This window comes from Nanorana parkeri, unplaced genomic scaffold (genome assembly GCF_000935625.1).
Source record: "Nanorana parkeri isolate BGI_ZX_2015 unplaced genomic scaffold, ASM93562v1 scaffold9, whole genome shotgun sequence".
NCBI lineage: Eukaryota > Metazoa > Chordata > Amphibia > Anura > Dicroglossidae > Nanorana > Nanorana parkeri.
Genome location: NW_017306277.1, coordinates 4,681,769 through 4,707,479, shown reverse-complemented (window position 1 = coordinate 4,707,479; position 25,711 = coordinate 4,681,769). Strand labels below are relative to the sequence as shown.

Genomic DNA, 25,711 nt, shown 5'->3' with positions numbered 1-25,711 from the left:
AGTGTCAGCACCAATTAAGAGATGATTTGAGGATCTACACCCGAGTGATACACAAATAAGATACATTTTTGTTAATAGTTAAGGTACTTGAAGCATTGGAACAGTTTCCACTTATTTTTAAAGTGACACTAAACTCTGTATTTAAATCTTAAAAATGAGTATCTTAACTATTACCAAAAATTTATCTTATTTGTGTATCACTCGGGTGTAGATCCTCAAATCATCTCTGAATTAGTGCCGACACTGTCCTTCCTTCTGGAGTGTGGCTACTTTTTTTCCGCATGGGCCCCATGTGTGTTGTAAGGTAGCCACCACTCAAAGCTCACTCCTGTGAAAGACTATCACTTCAATACAAATTAGTAAACTAAACATGAGATTGTAGTCCATCACAGGAGCAAGCTTGGAGTGGTGACTACTTTACAACACACACAGGGACCATGGGGAACAAAAGTAGTCACCCACCAGAAGGAAGGACAGTGTCTGCCCCAATTCAGAGATGATTTGAAGATCTACAGCTGAGTGATACACAAATAAGATACATTTTTGGTAATAGAGCACTTGAATACATTTGTAAGATTTAACTCCGGAGGTTAGTGTGTCTTTAATTCATTAATACATCTCTATGTACTTGCCAACTGTTAATTTTGTATAAATGGGCGGAGGGCAGCCTTAACAGGGATGGAGGACCTTTTAAAACTTCTTCTCCAGCTTCCTTTTTTGTGTGCTTGTGTGCACCCTCTAGCATGCGCACAAGCAGAGTACAGCGCACAAAAAGGGGGTACAGTGCTAACCTTATGGGAGTGGTTTTGTACCACATGATAACTGTGACCAATCGCAGCAAGCAGTGGCTGCGGGTAGCTGCCGGCTCTCACTTTCCTTTCTAAAGGCAGAGCCAGCTGTGCCTGCCCCCTCCCCTGTCTGTCTCTCCAGTCAGCGCTGGAGGAACAAAGAGGGGAGAGGGGAATCCCTGCATGGAGCGGTGACTGACATTCACTGCTCTCTGCAGGAAGAAGATCATGAAGTGAGTGATCAGCGGTATGTGATCGCTCATTTCTCGATTTATAGAGCCCACACGTGACAGCTGCAATGTCACACGTCAGCTTTAACTATGGGGATGAGTGCATTCCACCTATACCATATTTCTCCATTAAAAACTACCAGATTTCTGTACTGATAGGTCCCCTTTTTAGCCAGCGGCAGTACATTGCTAGTATGCTTGTCAAATCTGTCCTTTTCCCCTTTTATTTGCAGTGAACGACCCCAAAAACAAGTATTAAATATCCTCCATGTAGAAAAAAATAACAGGATTAACAAAAACTAAAGGGATATAATTATTCCTACGCATTGTATAGTGTAGCATTGTTTGTGTACTGATGCATCAGAAAATGGTAATACACGGTGACAGGTGCAACGTAAGCAAAGCAGATCGCAGACAAAAAGTTTGTACAGAATGTTCCAAAAGTAAACACATTTCAAATTCCGCCAACAGTGCGGAAACTGTTCTTATGGTAAGGAAATGTTCAGTATTGATATTTCAACACAATGGAAGAGCTTGGTGTCTAGATCACATTATTAAAACTAATAGGATTATGTCATAAGGAGGAGAAGAATGTGCCGAGCGTGATACCACACACCGACCAATCATAATCATGTTTCTTTGTTCTGCTAATTTGATAAAGGGCAGCGGGCGGCCGCTCTAAGTTACAGCTTTTCCCCGGCCTTATCAAATAGACCAGACTGAGTCTAATTATCCTAATTATAGAACAAAGTCAACTGTTGCATCTTTTATTATTTTTCAAGTATCATTTTTTTTTTATTTTAGGCAAACGCTGAAATTTATGTCTGGGCAAAAATATATAAAATATGCTTTACATCTCTGCGTTACAAGCTCATTGCCGACATGTATTGTTTCTTTAAAACACTGCAAGTAAGAAAAATAACAAATCCAGTGAGATCTAACTTCCTGTAGTGATCTGACAACTCTGCCTGCAATACACTGAAATCCTATCAGTGTTGCCAGCCGTGCCTGAGTCCTCCTATATAGAATACAAAACGCTTCCTGCTTTTCTCATCTCGACTACAAAACACTTTCCCTATCTCTATAATATGGGCAAGATATTCTGTAGTCCAGAAGTGAGAACTCAGGCAGGGCTGATAACACTGCTTGGGATTCCAGGCTCTGCCAGACTATCCAAAGCTTTGGATAGAGAAGGGAAGGGTTAGAGCCCCTCGATTAGTTTCACTGGCCACTGTGCCCCTGTTGGGGAATAACCCCTCACTTCCTGTCCAATTAAGAGCCCATTCACATCAGGGCGGTTGCGGATCAGCACGGTTATCGTGCTTTTCTCAAAAGGGAGGTTTTGGGAGTTTTCAATTGTGTTTCAGCGCTGAAACGCAATTAAAAACACCTCAAACCGCGCTGATTAATGCGGTTCCATTGAAACCTGTATGGAAACCGCACTGATCACGTGGCAAAAATAGTGCAGGGAGCCATTCAGGGGTGTTTCGGATCGGTTGCATGAACGGTCCCCATAGCAATGTATGGGAACGTTCATGCCGGCGGATCAACGCAGCTGAACCGCCCCCCCGGTGTTAATGGGGTCTTAATGTGTGTATTTATATCATGTGTATACATATATACTGTATAGAATAATCATATATACACAGTATTTTTTTTTTGGTAGAGGAAGCTTAGAAATGTCCTCTCAGTGCCCTGATCACACCATACATGCGCGTTGCCTAAAAAGTCAACATTTGTTTTCTGGCGCAGCACAACATTCTACTGCCCAAAGAGTTTAATGGGATCTAATTTTTTGTTCTGACTTTTCAATTCATGTAAAAAGATAAAGTACATTTTATTACAACTAGGGATGCACCAATACTGGTTTTTCAGCATTGAGTACTCATTGGTCAGGAAGCCAGGCTGCCTCTCAGTGTCTCTAGGCATGGTGAAGCCAGCTTTTCGCCAATCAGGAAGCCGGTCGGCGGGTCATGACCCGCCACCCAGTTTCCAGATTGGCCGGGAAGCCGCCTCCATAATCTCCCGCAGCACTGCCGGTCAGAGGGGATCTCCCTCTGGCCGGAATTTCCGGTATCGGGGCAAGTATCGGAGCATTTGGGCAAGTACAAGTGCCAATCAGAATTGAGCCGGCCAAACAGCATAGAGCCGACTTCCTGGCCAATCAGGAATCCGGGCAGCGGGTAATGAACTGCCGCCCAAATTCCTGATTGGCCGGGAAGCCAGCTCCCAGAAGTACCGGAATACGGTACTGGCAAGTACCGAAAGATAAATATCGGTACTCGATACCGAAAAAAACGGTATCGGTGCATCCCTAGTTTGGTGCATGTCTAAAAGAGTTGCAAGGTTCAGCTTACACGTTTAAACATTTCCTTTTTTGAGGGTCAGATGAAAAAAAATCAACACAGCCGCGTCTACATCTATAGTGTCCACGTTCCGGTTGTACTTTTCTGGCACAGGATACAACATGAAAGCTGAAATCTGATTGGTCGTTATGGGGAACTGGCTTCCTTTTGATACGATTTTTATGAATGGGATCCAGCCCTCTTGTGACTTTCCTCCCTTGATCTGCCAGCCCACGCTGCATGCTCCAAGCAATTGAATCCCTGGCAGGGAGGGAGATACAGACAACTGACACAAAGGCATTTTAAAGTCTCCTTGCAACTGCGTTCTGGCCCAGAGCTGCCTTCTTCAAACAGCCAGCTATAAAGGCACAACAAAGGCGAAGATGGCAGCTGCAGTATTGTTGTTTGAGCTCTATATAGCAGATATAAAATGGGCATGTTGTCCTTGGGAGATTTTAGGATGCCAGCTGCAGTTTATAGTGTGAGAAATCTTCTCCCAAGGTTGATTTCCCCCCCACGTTTCCCAGCTGAAATAAAGGCAAGTATTAGTATAGTCAGGAAACTGACGTATTGCCTTCATGCATGGGTAAAATTATGATTTATGATATCGTATACCTGTTGCCCTTAAAGTGGACCTGGTGACAGATGCATGCTCTCATGATAAGTGCATGAATGCCATGTAATGTGTAAATGTAACACTTACAGGTATTTATTACCTCTCACATAGAATACAATATCTCCCATGACAATGCCTCCCATCTGCTTTTCTATTTAGAAGGACTGCGCCTTCTTTGTAATACATTATCCAGGTTCAGCATTTACATCCTGGGCTGTGATGGCACTTTTAGGTTTTTTGGTTTATTCAGGAAAAATTATCTATTCTGCTCCTTTGTTTTTTTTTTTAATTCCATTAAAATCGATTTGATTAACCATTAGACCCCATTCACAACTTGCGCATTTTTTTAGCACGTTTCAGCGCGTTTTACAGGCATTTTCTGTACATATGTAATAGCTTTTTAAGACGCGTTTTCAGCTCTGTTTCAGTTGTCTAGTGAAAAGCAGTCTCAGCTGCAAAAATGCGTTAAAAACCGCACTGATGGGCACTTTTCCATTGAAGTCTATGGAGTCAAACGAACTGATAAGTGCCACAAAAGACTTTTTCAAACAGGCCTATTTTTACGCACGATTCATCGCTTTTTTGTAAGAATACCTGGGATTTTAATTTGCATGCATTTCAGCGCAGGAAAAAAAACACGCGACGAAATGCCCTGGTGTGAACAGGGACAAAATTCTAAAAACTGAATTCTGCAGCTTAAAAGAGAACTATGTAGTAAGTGTTTTCCCCCATAGATCTCTTAAGGGTCACAGGAGGACATATACTAGCGTCCTCCCGTGACCCAAAGCTCAGTATATAGCGAGCTACAGCTCGCGGTATACTGAGACCGATGCAGCCAGGACTGATCCCAACAATGCTGTCAAGATCCACCCAGTTGGCTGATTGACAGAGGGCTCTGCCTATCTAGAGGCAGAGCCAGCTGTACCCTCCCCTGTCAATTCCTCCAGTCAGCACTGGAGGGAAGGGGGAATCCCTGCGGGGAGCCGTGACTGCAGGGAGATCGAAAAGTGAATGAGTGACGCTATGCGTTCGCTCACTTCCAGATCTATTGAGCCGATATGTGACAGTTTCATTGTCACACATCAGCTCGAACTATGAGGATGAGCGATTTTCACTCACCTCATAGTTCCCCTTTAAGTCATCGAATTCGTGCCCAAAGATGACTTTTTAGTGATTAAAAATAGAGCTTTTTAAAAAAAAAAACCCCCAATGCTGGTGCTGTTTATAGTGATATGTGAGTAATATATTCATGTAGGCTTGTAAAATTACTAAAGAGTCCTATTTAATGTAAACCTGCAATTCACCTTTCACAGAAGTCACCTTCTGCCTGCCAAGACCACATGTTAGACAGGTCACTAGTTCCAGAAATGCAGCAGCTAAAGTTAGGTGAATCTTGACTTGCCTCTTGTACAAGTCAAGCTTGGTCATCCTCCTGAGTGTCCATGATGATAGATTGCCACACTGGCCAATAGTCAAGTTTAGGTGGCAGGTGGAGTAGGCCAAACTTTTCACTAACGTTAACATACACTTAACATAACTTACACTGAATTGTCGGGGGTTTGTGACAGGTTAACAACCGTATAGGCCGTCTGCCTTCACTCCACATCCAATGTGAAGTCACTTTTTGTCTACATGGCTGGCATGGCATTTCTTAAGGATGGTGATGGTGGACCATGCACCACTCGTAGTCTCAATTGAATGCTTGTGTGACAATGCAGGAGCCCAGTAAGGAGACGGGGACAGAGTGACAGTAAGTAACAGTAAGTGCTTGAACAAGCCCCTTCTTAACAGCACCACCAGGTGTCATTTTAATGAAGGCAGCAAATTTCCTAATGTTAAAACGGTAGTTTAAACAGAAAATGTACACCTGATCCTAGTCCGGCTTGGCTGCTGCACCGCTCCCCGCAGGCTCTTCTCCCCTGGGCTCTAGCGGTCTAAGGATCCATGACATCATCACGGCTAATGCAGTGAGGCTGCAGAGTGACATTCCACCACCGGGGGGAGGGAGAGAGGTGAGCGCTCACCACTGCAGAACTCAGGATCAGGTGAGTGTTATTTCCTTTTTTTAGTCCCTGGACCAAAATGAGCATTTAACCCTTGCAGTGCAGGGGTAGCCCCACTGCAAGTGTTACTTTTTTTTTTACATTTCCTGGGGGTTCATATTTAAAGCTTTTTTGAGATTTTAGTGATGGGGTTGACATATACTTTAAGGCTTATATAAATCAGTTTTTGCTATTGAGTAATTTATTATGGAACCCTGTTTTTGTTAAAAGCGAGAAGTTCCCCCATGGTAAGTAGAATGTCTACAAAACATTTTAGAATCTTTTATTGCACATTCCTACCTGCTTCTGTCCTGAAGGTATGAGACACAGGAGTGTTCCCGCTGCAGCTGCTGAGATGTTTCCGAATGTGTGCCAAGCGTGGGAGACTTCATTTGCTGTAATGTTGCCACTCTCTGCCAGTGTCTTAAACTACCGCCGCGGTAAATCTTTCTAATAAAACGAACCTTCTGAAGAAGACGCCTCAGCGTTAAATGAAAACTTCAGGCAAAAAACAAAATGAATAATATGCACAGTTACAAGCTGCCTGCTTTTTGTTTCGGATAAATCGTATGGAGTAAAGAAAATGTTCCACACACAGTTTTGGCCTATTACTTTATGTGAACCCAAGTACTAAAATTCCTCATATGCTTTGATATGGTAATGTGATTGGCAGCTGGGGGGTTAACGTGCATAAGCTGGAGTCTGGCCCTGAGGGATTAATGCACATAGCCTGCTGACTTGCCACTGAAGGGTTGGCACACAAAGACTAGGAAATGGCTAACTTGAAGTTAATGGCCACTAGGAAGATTAGAGACACAAGCGCACACATCACCCCTATTAGGCGTCCTTGCAATCCTCATGCACAGATGACTCTCTCTTCTGGAGTGATAGGCTCAAAAGCTGTAGAACCAGCACACAATGATTGACCAAAGAAATTCACATTTTATTCCACATGTATCTATACAAAGAACCACTGATGCGTTTCAGCCTTAGGCTTCACTATAACTAAGGCCACGTAAGGCAGAAACGCGTGGCCACTGAGGGGATAGCACACAGGCCCAGGTATTGGTCACTGAGGGGATAACACATTGGATGGGGATGGGCCACTAAGGGGATTACACACAGGCTGGGGACTGGCCACTGAAGGGTTTACGCACAGGCTGGGAACTGGCCACTCAGGGGATTACACACAGGCTGGGGACTGGCCACTGAGGGGATAACACACGGGCCTGGGGACTGGCCAATGAGGGGATAACACATGGGCCCTGGGACAGGCCACTCAGGAGATAACACACAGGGCTGAGGACTGGCCACTAAGGGGATTACGCACACCCTGGTGACTGGCCAATGAGGGGATAACACACAACCAGGGGAATGGCCACTGAGAGGATTACACACAGCTTGGTGGCTAGCCACTGAGGGGGATAACACACAGGTTGGACACTGGCCCCTGAGGTGTAACACACAGGGCTGGGGACTGACCACTGGGGGGATAACACACAGGGCTGAGGACTGGCCCCTGAGAGAATAACACATAGGCCCAGGGACTGGCCACTGAGAGGATAACACACAGGTCCAGGGACTGGCTACTAAGGGGATTATGCACAGCCTGGTGACTGGCCACTGACGAGATAATACACAACCTGGGGAATGGCACCTGAGAGGATTACACAGAGCTTGGTGGCTAGCCACTGAGGGGATAGCACACAGGCTGGTGACTGGCCACTGAGGGGATAACACATAGGTCTAAGGATTGACCACTGAGGTGTGTATGCACAGAGGCTGGGCACTGGCCACTGATACATTTGTGCCCACAGGCTATAATTTTCACATTATTAGGACACAAGGGTTTTTTTTGTCCTGGTCACAATAAAAAAAATGAAATTATGTTAAAATCCACTATGCACTCCTTTTAAAATGGACCGTTTGTAGTGACTTGTGCAGAGTAGCAAGATTTTCTGCTTTCAGATGGAAATGGGAAAGGCCATTAAAACAACCCCCACTGCCAATCAGCAAGGTCTCACCAATCAGCACAGCTGAAGCCATCCTGGCTCTGAGCTGAAGCTCAGCCTAGGAAAGAAATTGTTTTTCTGATTCTTGATTGTGCCTGGACAGCACAGCCTAATCGAAATAATAATGGATTTCCCAGGCTGCGTCTAACTGTGTGGCAGTAACCTTGGAGTTGCTCATCAGGACTAGTAACAGTTAACAGGTTTCTGCTGGAAAACCTCCTTAAGGGACCTGTGACGATGGGATTTTGATTGTGTCTGAGCTGCTTCTCCTCCCATAGAAGTAAATGCAAAAGCAGGTCAATGCAGCTCAGCAGGAAGTCAACTGCAGGTCAGAAGGAAGCGAGGATGCACCTGGCAGTCCAAAGCACAGACTCTAATGGGAATGTTGAGCTGTATTTTATTATGGTCATAAAGGTCTAATGGGAATGTTGAGCTCATTCATTCTTTATTATGATCAAGGCGGTCAGTTGGAGCTTTCAGCTCCTTCCCATGTTGTTCCACTTTCTCTTTTGATTAAAAAAATAATTTTGTCTAGAGATCTCAATAGTTCAAGGTAAAATTTCCAAATGTGAGAACAGTGACCCTTGACTCTTCCTGCTTCCATACAGCCACATCCGAGGTTTTGATTAGCAATAGCCTGGCTAAATGGAGTCTTCTATTGTTGAGCTCCGGGAATCCTTTGTTACATACTGTATTAAATGTTTATTTGTAAAACAAAAACAGTGTACTTGCAGTAAAAATAGAATTAATATGTTCCGGTTCACACCACAAAGAGTGCGTTCCAGAGTGTTCGGCCTCTGGAAAGCACTGGGAGGTAACCAGGCCGGCTCCCTCTCTTCAGGGGCAGGAAAGGGCGTGGCGGTGCATTGAATTCAATGGCGCCGCAGTGCGATTGCCCACTTCCGAACGCGTGGCACATTAGTGCCTGCATTCCAGTCCAGGGCGATCTGCAAAAAATAGTGCATGCAGCACAGGTTTAATGCATTCCAGAGGCCGAACGCTCTGGAGCGCACTCTTTGTGGTGTGAACCGGCCCTAAAAACAGAACCGCAGGCAATCCAGACCTTAACCCTTGCAGGGCAGGTGTAGCCCCACTGCAAGGTTTAAGATCTGATTCGCCTGGAGGGAAACCATAAGGGTTAGTTCACACCATAGGCAGTGCGTTCCGGTCTGATTCTGGCCAGAACGCACTGCCTCGCATTGCGGCCGGCGCACACTGTTTTGCCGAGCTGGAGGGGGCGTGGCGGGCCATTGAACTGAATGGCACCATAGCCACGCACTCCACCCGCAATGCGATCGTCCGCACGGGATCGCAAACCACATTGTGCCTGCAGTGCGTTGCGATCACAATGCTGCAAGACTGGTTGTTAGACTGGTCACTTCAACCTCGCTCCAACAGTCTAAGGTCCTGTGAGTCATCACGTCTAATAGAGTGGACGCCAAGGGACTTACCATCATTGGAGTGGATGAGGACACGGTGGAGAGATCGGTGAAAGAACAAGCTGGGATCGCGGGCTGGGTGAGTATAACTCTGTTACTTTGGCTCCCTAGACAAATTGAGCATTTAACCCTTGCAGTGAGGGGGTAGCTCCACTGCAGGGGTTAGGATTTGATTTGCACGTAGTCCTGCTTTAAGAGCAAGTTTCTTGTTGATCACAATCTCGGCTGTCTCAGGACATTGATTCTGAAGCAGATTAAGCATTTCTTTGTCCCCTTTCAGTGAATTAGAAAATGTCCTGATGAACAAAGTTGTAATCAGTCAAGTCTGTTGTGATTTAGTGGGATTTTATGAGCAAATCTTTGTTACTGACTGTATAATAATTACAGGCCGTTTGATCTGGGGGATGAGGGACGGATTATCAGCCCCTTTGAACGTAGCAACTTCCTAATTGCATATATTTACTAGACTAATGAAGAAGATGGCCACCAGCTGTGACCGGGAATTATGAGGTTTTGTTATGGAACATGCGGAATTAAAATTAACGATAAGGCTTTTGTTTCTGATACAATACTTTTGTCCTCGGTTTGCTTTGTGAGTTCATATCTTTTATGCTGTATAGGACGGGCACCCAAATTGGGCTCCGTGCCCAAAACACCAGACAAGAAATTGCATTGCCCGTAGCATCCAGTTAGAATCGTCCTTTTGCTGTAGCTTAAATTAAAGGGCCAGTCCACGCAAGTGTTTGGTAGATGCTGGAAAATTAAAACGTGATCATTTCTTATATCTCTCAGGTAAGGAAGTTGGTGAGAATTCTGGAGTTTCTGGGTCTCTTACAAGTGGGTCCCACCCTTTTTTTTTTAAATTATTTTACTTTGGGAGAATGCAATAATGGGTGCTGGAATGTTTCATTATACTTAAAGAGGACCTGTATTTTGGAAGCTGTGCTAGTTACCAGTGTTGCATGTGGGCTTCCTGCAGCTGATCTTTACCCCCTTACTGACTTGGTCTGCACTGTATCTGTGTGCAATCGTGATATGAGGAAGCAAAACCTTTTCTCTATCGGAGCTGTCCCCCTGACGACTGGTATTTTGCTGGCTTTTAAGGTAATGCTCATAAAGCAGCTGGAAAGGATCAGAAAGCACAGATTGACACTATGAAGTGAAAGCATGGGGATCCTTGCACTACAGCTCCTAGGGTACAGTTTCCTCTCCAGCAATGAGAACAGTGAGAAGCACAGTAGTGACGTCACCTAATTAACTCCATATCTTATGACTAGCAGTAAGAGGCATGTATACCTTAGAGCAGTGGTTCTCAACCTGTGTAACTTTAGGACTCACATTTGTCCTTGGTTATTAAGTCGCAACCCAAGTCGCACTGCAATGGGATTCACGGAATTGGGGTACTGCGCGTTCCGGTGCTGGCGTACATGCTGTGGGTGGGAGGTGTGTTTGGGGTACCATTCAAATGGCAACGCAACATACCTCCCACACCAGAATGCACAGTAGGTGCGATTGCATAGTACAGTGTGTTAAACATGTGGGACTGTGCGATTAACGCACTTTACTGGTGTGAATGGGCCCTCAAAGACACACACACACACACTTAAAAAAATATTTTTTTTATTTTTTTTTAAGGTCCACCCAGTCTCCTTACCTTACGAGAACTGGAGTAAACCTTCAGCCTGGGGTCCAGTGTGGGCTGCTGTACTGTGACGGAGCTCCATCCATATGTGCATTGCTTGTACAGCTCCCTTGCGCGCCTTGTAGAGGCGCCAGAATGTGATGTCACTCCGGGCCAGGCACCTCTATACGGGCATGTGAGGAAGCTGTAAGCAATGCACTAATGTATGGAGCTCCCTCGCAGCCATACCCCAAGCCCACCTCAAGCTGACACTCGGCACCGGGCAGCATATTTTGAATGGCTGCTCAGCACGAGAACTTTATGAGGGCATCCCAGGAAACAAAACCTAGATCCTTCTACTGACTACTGTATGCAGGACGCCATAATTGGTTCTGGCTCCCTTTTGGGGTCACAGTGTGCAGGTTTTTTTTACTTGGTTTGTGGAATTTTTAGGAAAGTTTGGGTGCAGCTATACGATTAGTACCCCTATCCATTATTCCTTCCACCCATCAGTAGTGCCCTGCGGTGTTTGATGCTTTACATTTAAGGAGTCTACAAAGCATTCTACCACTCTGATCTTGCATGTGATGCCTCCAGTAAGCCCTCAGCGTAGTTCTTTAGCATGACTGTTTGATTTTATACACTGCTAGCAGAGCAGAGCCCGGTAACACCGGAATGATTTCCTACAAGTATCGCTATAATAAAAAAAGAAAACAACGCGTAAGCTAAGATCTTGTTTATTGGTACTGAGATACAGACCAGGACAGTATGGTGTCCAGATATTTGATATCGGAGTGTAATATAGTTCCCTAATCCCAGCAAATGAATGTGTCACTCTCCCTGCACAGAGAGATTGGAGATATAGAGGGAGAATGTGCCGTGGCTCATAGACCGTGTAGAATGGATTTGGGGATAAGCATCTGTTTGTGTTTTCAGTGCAATTTTGGCACGTTATGTGACTAAATGACGCCCTGGATGTCTAGTTATCAGAACGTTTGCTGACGTCTGTACATATTGAGAAGCCTGTCCCATTTCTGTATGTTGAATACATAAGTATGACAATGACCTTCCTTGTGTATGTAGAATTCTATATCTTCAGTGACATCCTGGAATTGAACACAGGTTGCCTTATACTGTCATAAGTTTACCAGGATCTTCAAACATGTCTATTACTATGATGTCCTGCAAGCATGCATGTTGCGATACGGGACCAGCTGCAGCAAATACTGAATATTCGTTAGATTGCTTCATATTACACTATATGACCAAAAGTTTCTATTTTCAGGCGGTTTTGGTCCTGTAAACACCTTTATGCAGAGGAAACCGCACGATTTACGCACGGTGATTATGCAAAAACTCTGTGAAAACAGCTCAACAATGCAATCGCCTAGGTGTCTACCAGGCCTGAAGGAGCTGGTTTTACCTGATTTGTTGGATTTGTGTTTCTGTCCATCCAGTTTTGCAGTTTGTACAGTTGTGCCACACAGTCCTGCCTTCTCTGCTGCAGTTAGGCAGTACTTAGGGTCACAACACTCCTTTATGATGATGTGTGCTGCGTTAACGTGGCCTTGGTGCATTAGCGCATTGCATTAATTGTGCTATTTCTACCAGTGCAAGGTCCAAGGCAACCCAGCTCCGACACACATGCATGGCAGCACATGGCAACGCACTACATTCATTGTGTCCCGCTGCATTGGTAAAAATGCTGCATGTGCATTTTCTGGTCTGTTCTTGTACATTTTGAACGGGCTGCCTTGGCACAACGTACATGAACAGACAGGGCTAAGTGAGCCATTACAGGTCTTGCCCTTCCCCCTGCCTGTGACTGGGCAGTAAAAGAAGGAGCAGACTGATGAGCTCTTCATTCTGTCCCTCTCCTCCTATCAGCATGGCAGGTTGGCACCTTGTGCTTCTTTCACTCCCAGGCTGTGCTCTGCTGTGGAGGGAATGCGGGAGGCCGATACCTCTGCTGTACAGGGACTGCGGGGAGGCTGACGCCTCTCTCTGCTGTATAGGGACTGCGGGAGGCTGACGCCTCTCTCTGCTGTACAGGGACTGCGGGGAGGCTGACGCCTCTCTCTGCTGTATAGGGACTGCGGGAGGCTGACGCCTCTCTGCTGTACAGGAACTGTGGGAGGCCGATACCTATGCTGTACAGGAACTGTGGGAGGCCGATACCTCTGCTGTACAGGAACTGTGGGAGGCTGATACCCCTGCTGTACAATGACTGCGGGAGGTCGATAACTTTGCTGCAGGGCCCATAAAAATGTTCATGTTGCAGTAACATGCGCATCACACATTACATGCTTTGCAGTGCCCTTTGATTGAATGATACCCCAACATCGCACTGAGATGCACTAAAGTGTTTCACATTCCAAAATGTGTGTCCCGTCAAATTTTTGGGACGCTTTGGTTAGTTACCAGCCCCTCCTGTTTAATGGTTTGCCTGAACACATCGCATGTTAACGTTCAACCTAATGCTTGTTAACGCATTGCTACAATGTATTTGGACCCTCAATGATGTGTTCATGAGCAGAGAGCTGCATTATTTTGTGCTGTCTGTCTGCAGTTCAGCTTTCAATATATGTTTTTTTTTTCCTGCTGTGATTTTATGCTGCTGCAAGGTGAAAGGGAAAAGTAAATGTTTATTTCCAGTTTATATACAATCTGTTAATCTTATTCAATTTGACAAATACAGAACTATTTTTCCCATTTAAATTCTCCCCATTTTCTCAGCCTATTTGCGGCTGTAATTCGCCCTGATATTCCGGTGACAGAGAGATACCTGACACTTCATTGTTTTCTTTCATTTCTTACCGGTGGCCATATCTCCTGCCGCCACCTGCTAAACTATGAGTGACGCTGATTGTTGTATCCCCAGACTTGTTTCCAGTGGAAAATTATGTTTCTAGGTCTGGGATTGTTATGGAGCACAAGGAGTTAACCCCTCTGTGTCTCCATTCTGCATTTTGGCATGACAAATGAATTGAACATAGGAGAGGTCATGATTGTTGTTGTTCTTCCTGCCACATTATGAGGATCTTCAGGTTTGGAGCACGAGTGTGCCTAAACTTGATAACTGGGTGGCCTTGCTTGCACCACCCAGCTCGACAAAGGTCGGCCATTCAGTTGGCTTTTGTCAAACGAGCCGGGTTGAAAATTGTCGGTTGAACCGTGACTGCAGCCACTGTTCGGGTATTCTCACAGCCACAGGTGCCTATATCCCGGCATGCAAGATTCCTCCATCCATGCTCTGTAGTCCGGATTGGGTAATCCAGAGATGTTTGGACTGCACGAGTTAAAAAAAAAAAAAAGTTAACACCCCCCAGCCACTGTGGTTCCCCCTGCTGGCTTGCATGTCCTCTAGCGACCAATGAACCAGCAGAAGGAACCATAATGGAGGGAGAGCATGTATTCTGCACACCCGGAAGCAAGGATTTCCTGCCCAGGGGCTGCCAGACAGATAAGTATATAAATACTTCTTTTACAGTTGACATATTTTGCAAAAATGACTCCGTGGTGACAGGTTTACTTTAATATAAATACAAAATTCAAAAGCAAATTGGAGCAGCACATGACAAATGGCATTAAAGCAGGAGTAGGCAAACTCTGACCCTCCAGCTGAGCTTTAACTACATATTCCAACATACCTCTGTAACTATCAGTCTTGCAATGCCTCATGGGACTTGTAGTTCCACAACAGCTGGAGGGCCGGAGTTGTCCACCCATGCATTAAGGGAACCTGCACTGAGAACCTAAGAAGTGTGAAGGTTGCCATTGCTAACCTTCTTAGAAAGCTTGTCATCTGGCTGTCTTTCTAAAGTACTTATTGCGTCACTTGCAGTCACATGCAGTAAGTGAAGTCATCAAGTGACTCCATGGTCCTGATCTGCATGTCTTTTCCAGGTCAGAGACGGAGAACGCATTGTTTGCCAGCTGGCGCTGTGTCCTCAGAGTACTCTTAGTAATGCGTTGGCTGTTTTTACATTTTGTCTGAATCAGCACCACAGACAGCGGCTGCCTTACCATTCATTCATTAGAAGCACAGACTTTATATGATAACACGTGAATGGCAGTGCTACACAGTAACCAATCGGAACAATGAGATCCCATTAAATTGAGTGAGGAGGAGATGGTCCTTATGTGTCAAGGACATGCAATCCTCTTTTTAGCGCGGCAAGCGACACAACGCTCAGGTATGAATGGTCACCATTCAAAATGAGTCTTCATGTTGAGCGCTGTCACATTTCAGAGGAATGATATAATGCTTAGGTGCGAATGGGTTGGGTTTCTGCATTTGTTACAATGTGCATCATATGATGAAATAAAAAGAAGCTGCGCGTCTGCGTGCTTTGCTCCATGTTTTCTTAAGAATAATGTGCTTGCATGATTTAATTAGCAGCCCCGTCTGAGCACGGCTATATCATCACTGAAACCGTTAAAGCCATTATTTATGTTTTGCTTTCATCTGGAGCGAAGTCCTTTCATGTTTTGTTTTTTTAGGATTTAACCCAAGCCCTGAACTCTGTACAGCTCTCTGATACCACCCAGTGGCCAAAGACCATCACTTGTTTCCCTGTTTATTTCTTCCAGATCGCCTTCACTGGTGTAAGCAGTCAGCTTTTCCCTTGCCTGCTTGTAAATATGCCTCTAACAGTGGTTCTCAACCTGTGTAACCTCAGGGGCCACATTTGTCCTTGGACATTAAGACGTGACCCAAGTCGCACCACACTGGAAGGCACAGCATTGCTGTACCACATGTTTCAATGTGGGTGATCGAACTGTGGGCGGGAGGTGCGTTTGGGGTGCCATTCAAATATATGGCTACACACCTCCCACATCCAGAACGCGTGGTAGGTGCGATTGCATGGTACAGTGAGTTAATCGGGACTGTGCGATTAGCACATTGTACTTTTGTGAATGGGCACTCAGAGACACACACAGACACAATCTCACACACTCGCAGACATTCTCATACACACTCCCAAAAATGTTTTAAGATCCATCCAGTCTCCCTACCTTACGAGAACTTGAGTGGATCCTCAAGCCGGGGGTCCTTTGTTTGCTGCTGTGATGGAGCTCCATCCATATTTGCATTGCTTGTACAGCTCCCTTCCGTGCCTTGAGTGGGTCTCGGGAGCCGGAATATGAAGTCACTCTGGTCCAGGCACTTCTACAGGACACGTGAGGAGGCTGTAAGCAATGCACATATGGATGGAGCTCCCTCATGGTCATACCCCCACCCCACCTCAAGCTGACACTCGGCGCATGAAAGAATATTTTAAATGGCTGCCCGGCATGAAAACTGACAGTGCTGCGTTAGGGGGAGGTTGAGGAGCCTTCGCAGTGGAAGGCACGTGGCGACCCACCAGTTGAGAACCATGGCTCTATAAGGCCTCGTTTATACCTTTGGACTGGGGAAACCTGCTCTACATGCAAAAATGCATGTGTGCTCCGGGGCCGTTCATTCTTCCCCAATTCCCTTAAACACCTTGTCAACATACGGGTGTTTTACTGCACCGCAAAGCACGGTGAGGTACTACCATGTGTTGTGGTGCACTGCATTTTCAAAAGATAAATAAAACACGTGGGTATCTCCCAGAACACCCATCGGAACTGTGACACCACACCCCTGAATACAATACATGAAGAAACAAAATCTCGACGCGTTTCGCTCGCTAAAGCTTCCTCAGGAGGTTTATTGGAGGCAAAACGCTGTAATTTCTTTGTAGATCCAAAGCGGAGATAACTCTATTAATAAATATAATAAATAAATAGTAATTCTCAGTGCACATGTACAAATATCTACATTAATATAAGCTCAATTAACTACATGCATATCCTCTTGGAAAATTGGGCAATAGATGGGTCAACACCCCCGGAGCACTCTAACCAACCAAGAAGGAGAGAGGGTGGCGAGAACAAGTAGGCAAAAGAGCAGGGGGGACAGCACATCTATCCTGGTGTTCCTACAATGGTTCAAACCATATATCTATCAAAAGTTCAATCTTCTAAAAAAAGCATAAATTATGATCAAATTGATAATTGTCTAATTGCATGCACAGGGGACATGCAGACAAGAGGAATGGGCAGAGATGATGACTCATCTGTGTGGTGCTGTTCCTTTATCGCCTACTCAGTAGGCTGTGGGCAGGAAAGTGACACCACTGTGTTCCTTAAATCTAAGGGAGAAGGTGGGGTCATCCCTTTGTCCGTGCTGTCTAATGGGTGTTTGAATCGAAAACGTGGCTGGACAGAGTGGCCATTCCTTTGGCATATAAGACAGTACACATGATAACTCTTACAGGAGTGAATTTCCCTTCCTAGGGGTAGATTGCCTCTCACTTCCTGTTGTCTCATGGACAGGAAGTGAGATTAAATCTTTCTAATGATACAGACAGCATTAAAAACCTCACAGTGACACAGAAAAAGAGCCGGGCACCCCTCGTCTGCACATCTAACGAGCCAACTTCACCAGACCAAAAAAGGCAGGCACTCCTCAGCACTAGTGCGGTAGCATTACAACTACCCCTGCTGTACCGTAGTAATAAGCCCTGTTTGTAAGTAGGAGTCGTATGTAACGCAGGGACTGCCTGTACAGTACATGTGTTGAATGTGCCGTGCTGATTCTATATATGTGTATGTTTTATGATAGTTCACCTGTATGTGATGTGCCCGGAGTTTAGCGGTAATGGTGTCTTTACGCATTGTAAAGGACTCCTGAAGACATTCAATTCAGATTTGTCCACGTGCTCCTGACAGATATTGACGCGGGAACCCCAGGACTCTTTATAAAATAGAAAGTGTTTGTATTATTTTATATGCTGTTACATTACGCCGGCATTTTAGCAAAAGTAGTACTTGGAGAGTTCTTTAATGATATCATTTGGTGGGGGGAAAAACGTTTTTGAGGATATTAATCTGTTCATTGAGTGTCGCTCTTCATACAATGAGATGTTTTTCACTCTCTCGGTGGATCAATAGATACATTTTGGTGGATTGCACCCTCTGCGCAGCTGCTTCCCCATTACTGGCTCTCCAGAATGACATTTTGCCTTTTTTTTTTTTTTTTTTTTAAACACCACATTAAAATAGAACATCCTTCAGCTCCATCTCCAGCAGCAGCGCTCAGAATCAAAGTTATAAAATATTAAAACGGCATTAATTGCAGACTCCACACAGGCTAACGGCAGACGAGGGAGAGAGAGGGAAAGAGCAGCGCGCACATCCTTCTTCCTCCCAGACTTCTGGCTTTTAACAAATGCTGCGGAGAGTAATAGGAAAGCAGACAGGTATGATTGAAGTGCGGTTTTCAGCTCTCCGTTGTTTATGGAAAGACGATGAGTACGCCGTAATGGGTGCAAATCAACCACAATGACTTACGGGGAAGGCGTTAAATCTTCTCCATTTCTGGGTACTGATTCTCAATGGGAAAAAAAATTGGATTTGCGTGAAGAGCATCTGGTTTTAAAGTTAGGGATTGGGGGGAGGGGAGTGATGTTAAAGCATATCTAAGAACAATAATGTAGTATATTGCAGCTTAGATACAGTCCTTAGATGTGCTGGCGCTGTATTCATTTCTATTTCAGATATTTTTTTTCTTATCTGGTGATCCTGCCAGTGGCACACTTCCTGTTCTAGGGTGACAGCGCTCACCATGATCCATCTATGAAGAAGCAGTGTTGTCACTCCAGGACAGGGCTATAGAACCTTTCCCCTTTCCTCTCCACCATAACCTCTAGGGTTTTGTAGTCCTCACAGATAACTGGAACAGTATAATTAATAATACTGCAGCACAGGCGGAGAAAACTGGAAGTTATCAGCTCATAGGACGTCTTGTCAGGATCAACCGTTTTTTTTTTGGGGGGGGGTTTGAGGGGGGGGGGGGGTTCTACTTATTAGAACAGGTATACAAAAAGTCTTTCAATGGTATAGTTCACAGAAAAAAAGGAAAAGTGATGGTGTCTTTGCAATGGACATCCCCATCCTCCTAATGCAGGGTATATTTCTATAGTTCTATTTTATTTCCTGTGGAAAATATTTCCTGTGGAAAATAGAACATATAATAGAACATATTCGTCCATCAACGTTTACAATTGTTGATTGAGGAATTCCCTGCTGTCCCCGGCCACTGTCAGAATACACAAACGGAGCTGATTGGCTGCTAGCTCTGCTCGGTCTGGTTCTATGATCAGCTGATCGAGGGATGCCGGACAGAAGGGTGCTGACAGCAGCCCCCGCTGTGCAGATTTTGTCCGGTTCATCAGGACCAGGACCAAATTTTCTGCGGGTATAGCCTGCTTAATGCTAACCTTACCTGTGCTTCTCCACAGCCAGCGAGGATACCCAGCACTTCCAGGTATAGAAAAGCATGTGTCCTGCTCCCTTGTGACATTTCCGATGAGTAGCGATTGGACTTGGAGCCCAGACACCATCACAAAGCGAGTAGTTCACCTGTTTATCTATATCTGGAATACCAGAGGATGTGGATGGGTGGATGCCCTTTGCAAAGAATCTGTCACTTTAACCTGCATGGGCACTGTCACATGACCGGTAGAGTGATAGCAGGTGAAGTGAATAAATGGGGGCCTTTCCCTTTTGCAGAGACCTCGTGGGCAAGGTGACTGCGTCTCTTTACGGCACAGAAAGTGTCCGATGTAACCCGCAGCCAACACATTGCACACCAGTGTCTGTGGTTCAGTGTCTGTGTTGCATGTGCTGATATAGGAAGCTCATTAACACGCTAATGTACTTACTATATGCATTTGTCTCTGTTTAGAGCCCTTCACCAGGATCTCGTACAGACACTTAGCACACACAATGTTTAAATTACAGCAACCAATTGTTCACAGCGCACATGCAAAGTTCACGCTGTAATTATGACATTTGCTGTAAAGCATCATTATTTGTACAGGGCTGACACCAGTGCAATGTCAAGGGCAGAAAGATTGAATGCCAGCTCTGAGCTATGTGTTTATTATATCTGAGATAAGCAATGTTAAAGCAGAACTCCAGCAAAACGGAAAAAGTCACAGTTGAAATAATGAGAAATGTTCTAAAAACATACAAGAACAGATTTTGAACTATGGAGAGTTCTGATTGCTTCTATGGGTCATTTAGGAGTTTTCTTCCCTTTTGGAGCAGATTGGATTGTGTTTTATAAGGATTTTAGGCTTCCTTCGGATCAACTATAGGTTATAGGAAAACAAAAGAGTAAAAAAAAAATAAACCTTGGAACCTGAATTGTGGAAGCCATGATCAAAAAGTCAAGCAGGGGCAAAGGACTAGTCAGCATATTGCATGTCGTCTTCTGCAGCTGATCTTTTCCTTATTACGGAGTTATCATGGCTTGTTTTGCACAGTGTCTCTGTGGGGAGCAGCCATCTTGGCAGGGGCAGATTTTCTTTCTCATGTCTGTTCCCCTGATGACTGATGGGGGAACAGTCAAGAAGCAGCAGGAGAGATGGAGGAAGGCACACGCAATGAATGAAGCAGAAGCAGGGAGAGTCTTGCACTGCAGGTCCTCAGGAACAGCTTCCTCTCCAGTAAAGAGAGACCGTGAGCAGCACAATTGACATCAAATCTCCTGAGACAGCAGTTAGAGGCAGCAGTGCCTTAGATCTCACATTGCAGATGTACAGCTATGAGGCTGAAGGAAGACACAGGAGGTGCACTGATATTTTTATTGAGGAATTTAAAGCAAGAGGTAACTTTTTCTGTGTACTGCTTAAGCACACTTAACATTTCTAGATGTTCCCTCATAGTTTACTTTTTAAAGGAGAATTATGAGGCGAGTGATTTTCACACAACCTCATAATCTGAGCCGACCTGTGACAATTAAACTGTCACAGGTCGGCTCAGTAGATCGGGAAGTGAGCAAACACATACCGTCGCTCGCTCACTTCTCGATCTATCCCTGCAGAGAGCCGTGACTGTCACTCACGCCTCTGTGCAGGGATTCTCCCTCCCCTGTCCGATCCTCCAGCACTTACTGGTGGAACGGACGGGGGAGGGCACAGCTGGCTCTGCCTCTCGATAGGCAGAGCCAGCTGTCAATCTCGCAGCAGGGTGGATCTCGTTCCGGCTGCGGCGTCTCAGTATACCGCGAGCTGTAGCTCGCGGTATTCTGAGCTTTGGGTGACGGGAGGACGCTAGTTTGTGTTCTCCCGTGACCCTTAGGAGAACTAAGGGGAAAATCCCTGACCCCATAGTTCTCTAAGTTCAGGTCTACTTTACAGTCCAGATGTCCAGGAGTTCTAAACACGTCAGTTGGCTGCCAAAGTACAAGTCTACACTTAGATTAAAGTTCTGGGTTTTGCAGCACATCTAGAAAAGCCATTAGCATTCTTATGACTGTGGATAGTGTGATCCCCACTGTAGCCAAGCCTGTGAGTAGTGTCACTGATTAAATTAGCAGTTTAACATTAGAACCTTAGCTGTTAATTGCCATGTATTTCTTAATAAGCTGCACAAATAGGGTAACTGGTGGCTTCCGTTACAGTTTCAATTTTATAACTTATTTATGAATGTATTGCACAGACACATGGAGAATATTAATGGGCCATGTTTAAGGGAGCATATATTCAGATGGTTACATAGAGCCTTGCCTAGGATAGATGAGTAAAGAAGGGCTACAAATGTTGGCATTTCCAGGAGAAAGGGCTGCTCCAGGCTCTCTTCAGTGCTGGCCATGTTTCTGAGGTCCTCCGCATTGATTATTTGATCTCTGCTGAAGGGGAGGGTCCGTGTTAGAGGCTTAGAGAAGATCACATGAGCAACTGATGTGGTAGACACGTACCAGTACGGCATTGAGCCCGGAGCTTCATTTTGAACTCTGATAAGTAGAGGTTTCAGAGATCTAAAGACCGAGTAGGAGATAGCCAGTCAGATTGGGGTAGGGAGTTCCAGAGAATAGGAGGTGAGCATGGGAGGAGGTGATGAGGGAGCTGGGGAGCATGAGGTCTGGCAGCAGTCATGGTAGACTGATCGCGATAGTTTGTGCAGAAGTTGGCCAACGAGTAGGCAGTTGAGAGATAAGAGGGTGAATTAGTATCTTGCTGGTGTCATTTTTGGAAATGTTATGGAGGTGAAGGCGGCAAGATTTGGACAGAGATTGGATGTGGGTCTGGCGAGGAGAGGTCAGGATTACACTTAGCACTAGGGATGCACCGATACCGGTTTTTCGGTATCGAGTACTGATATTTATGTTTTGGTACTCTCCGGTAACAATACCACTAGCATGGAGCTGGCTTCCCAGCCAACCAGTATGTAGCTTGCCAAACAGCATGGAGCCTGATTCCTGGCCAATCAGGAAGGCGGGAGTCAGCTCCATACTGTTTGGACGGCTAGATGCTGATTGGCTGGGAAGCCAGCTTCCCGGTCAAATATGGAGCTGTGTCGGCTTCCTGTTTGGCTCGGAAGCCCTCTCCATGTTCCCTCACGGCACTGCCGGCCAGAACAAATCTCTCGCTGACCAGAAGTTCCGGTATCGGGGAATGTATCGGAGCATCTGGGTGAGTACCCACTCACCCAAATACTCGGTATGGGCACACTAGTATCGGTATCGGTGCATCCCTGCTTAGCACCCTATCTTGAGGGGAGGGAAGGATAGAATTGGTTGTTTTATGTATAGCAATGGTTGCAACAGAATTGATCTACTGGCAAATATTGAAGAAATTGATTTTCCAACAGCATGAAAATTTATTTCCGACAGACAGCCATGAACAGGAAATGTTATTAATGTAAGCAATCGCATGGAGTGTGTGGCGGTGTCTCTGTGACACCTACATGAAATCTTCTACATCACTAATGCGTAAAACGATATGGCGACCGAAAAATTGTTTGAATTTTTAGACAGCAACCCTTTGCCCTTTTGGCTGCGGATACGTCTTTCCCCATTGCCTGCATCTTATTAGTTTAGCTGCATCTTCAGGCAAACATTTGTACAATGTAACAAGTCCTCTCTAATGTTAACATTAAATATTATTGATTTCTCCCCAGGAACAAACGTCAATGAGGCCAAGCGAATTCTTAATGAGAGCGGCTTGCCCATCACCTCCGCCAATGACTTGGACGATGCCGCCAAGAAGGCCGTGGCAAGCATAAGGAAGAAGTAAAGGCTTTGACGCGGGAGAATCACAAAATTAACACACACAAACCTCTAACACAGAATGTATCAGATTCACAGTGCAAGATGGGGGACTGTTCTATGGAAGTGCCGGGGACTTATCACATGATGGCATTTGGATAATGTGCATTTGGGGGAAAGTGAAGATTGTGATGATCGCTTTCGAAGAGCTGCTCAAATCATAATCCGTCACTGATTTTTCTATCATCAGATGTTTCCAATTACTGTAATTTTATTGTTGTGAAATGCCGGCTCATTGTAAAACTATTTTATATACTTCTGAGAATAGAATAGTCAGGTACTGAGCCTGGGGGGCTTATTTTTAAAAGTTTGTTGCCCTTCACTCTCTGACCTGCACAGATCATGTTCTCTATTTATCAGTCTGGGTAAAACTATGAAATGTTGGAACACACATGTGCCAAAATGGCTAATTCCTGAGCTACCTCTAACACCAAAAGTTGATTCCATGTTCTTGGCTAGCCCTGCCTGCTTTGCTCCATCACGCTTTCTTATCACCTCCTTCCTCCCTCCTAACAAACCACACCTTACTGTATTTGATTTTAAAAATCCCCTTAAATCCCAACTCCAGCTCCATTTTCTAAGTCATTTTGTATATGGACGGAGAGGATTAGAACCTTTCTGTGTCCCATTGGAGGAGATTTCCCCTCTTTCCTCTTCTGCCTTGTAAAATTGAAATCTGATTGGTTACCATTGAAGCACAGACATTTTCTTCTAGGTCTTCTCTGTACGTGAGGCCTGCTATCCTTTACACTATTGGGGCTCATGTACATGGGCTTTTGTTTGCTTCTGAGCTGTTTTGTTTGCTCATACAAGTCACGGGATAAACTAAAACTATTTGCAGCAGCTCAATGCAGCTGAAAAGCAAATCTAAGCACCTCAAGTCAAAGCATCCCGAAAGCACCTTATAGCACAGTGCAATTGACTTGATTCTGACTGTGACACCCATCTACCCAAGCCTTGAAGTGTGCCATCTGCCTGTCCGTGGTGCTGCCGTCCATACTGTGTGCTGATTGGGTATCATTGAGAGTGTGACCGGTCAGTTCACTAGACATTAAATCTTGAAGTATTTCTGTAGCCATTTTGTGTTGCTGGTGAAGTAATTCAAACACAAAATGGGACATTATTCACTCAATTTCTAATACTGTACTATTTGTATTTTGGCCTTGATTACTTTGGGTTTATCATGTATTCTTACAAATATCCATTTTTCTGTCCTGCATTTCAGATTGGTAATAAGGGGATTATGCTAAACTGTAATTGTCTAAAAATATGCCCTTAAATATGATGTAACTGAATGTATGAAGAATGGATTGTCATTTCCTGGCCGTCTCCATCTTTTAACAAATACTTGAAACAATAAATGATTTGATTCTGCTCTCCTGGATCTGTGTCAGTAGCTGGCGGCCTATTACAAATTCTGATTTATGGATCTCCAGTACAAAGAGAGAAGAGGGATGTACATACAGTATATACAAAGTATGTTATGGAGTGCTTAAATGCTGAAAAATTAAGTGAAATCCCAGACAAAACGTTTTTTTCTAGTTTTGACTAGCGTTGGAACCTCTGTCAGGTTCTCACTGTCGCTTTGTGTCCTCACCTTAAATCAGATACTTGCATAACTAGGACATAGTGAAACTCAGTTTAGCATCAGCCTACTCCAAGGCAGTTTTAAAAGCCATACAACAGTAATAAAGAAAAAATCCAGGACAGATCATGAGGGGACATCTAAAAGTTTAGAGGGCAGGAATTGTACCATGGGCAGCACCTGTTCCAACTGTAGAAAAAGTGAACTTCCCTCACTTTGGAATTTTTTCTCTCACTTCCTGTCTCAGTAGGAAGGAGAAATCTCCCCATGGGCAGCACAGACAGTAATATAAACCTGATAGAAGTGGCAACCCTTGCCTCTAGCAGGGCTTCATTTTTAAAGTTAAAGCCCCACCCCACCCCCTGGAAGCCCCCATCAGTACTTTTTTTTTGCATACCTACCTACATCTTTTTAAGATGTCTTCAGGTCAGTCACGTGACACACAGGGTCCTGTTCCTTTTCAGATCTTTCTCTGGGGCCAATCTCTGACGACTTCTTTTTCATTTTGGATGAACTATTTTTTTTTTCTGTGTCTATTTGGGATGGTTCCCTTCACGTTCTGTCTTGTGGACAAAGCCAGAAACGAGAAGTAATATTTACAAAATGAGGAAAATCCCATCTTAAACAATTGTCACCAGAACAAGTGTCTGCTTTAGAACATTCCCCTCTATTTCTGTTATGGTAAAAGCTCAACATTTTGGCTTTTTTTACTAGTTACATCCCTTGTGGCAATGATCACTAGGACAAATAGAGAGGGGGAATCTCCCCAGCTGGGGTAAAAATGGTTATCAAAACTTGTCATTGTTCTAACCCCTCACCGCTGTATCCAAAACTAAAGCTAGTTTTGTCTTTTCCGGCACTTTTGGTAAAGTTGAGGGCATTTGT

At 44.8% G+C, this 25,711-nt stretch overlaps 1 protein-coding gene across 1 annotated transcript in view; it reads left to right on the top strand.

The window, feature by feature from the left end:
* Positions 1–23,494, top strand: part of SUCLG2 (succinate-CoA ligase GDP-forming beta subunit) — a 185,718-nt gene extending 162,224 nt beyond the window's left edge. The window contains exon 11 of the mRNA XM_018554547.1: positions 23,094–23,494. Coding sequence (XP_018410049.1) covers positions 23,094–23,209 — 116 coding nt within the window. The 3' untranslated portion in view covers positions 23,210–23,494. The remainder of the gene's footprint in view (positions 1–23,093) is intronic.
* The last annotated feature ends 2,217 nt before the right edge of the window (positions 23,495–25,711 follow it).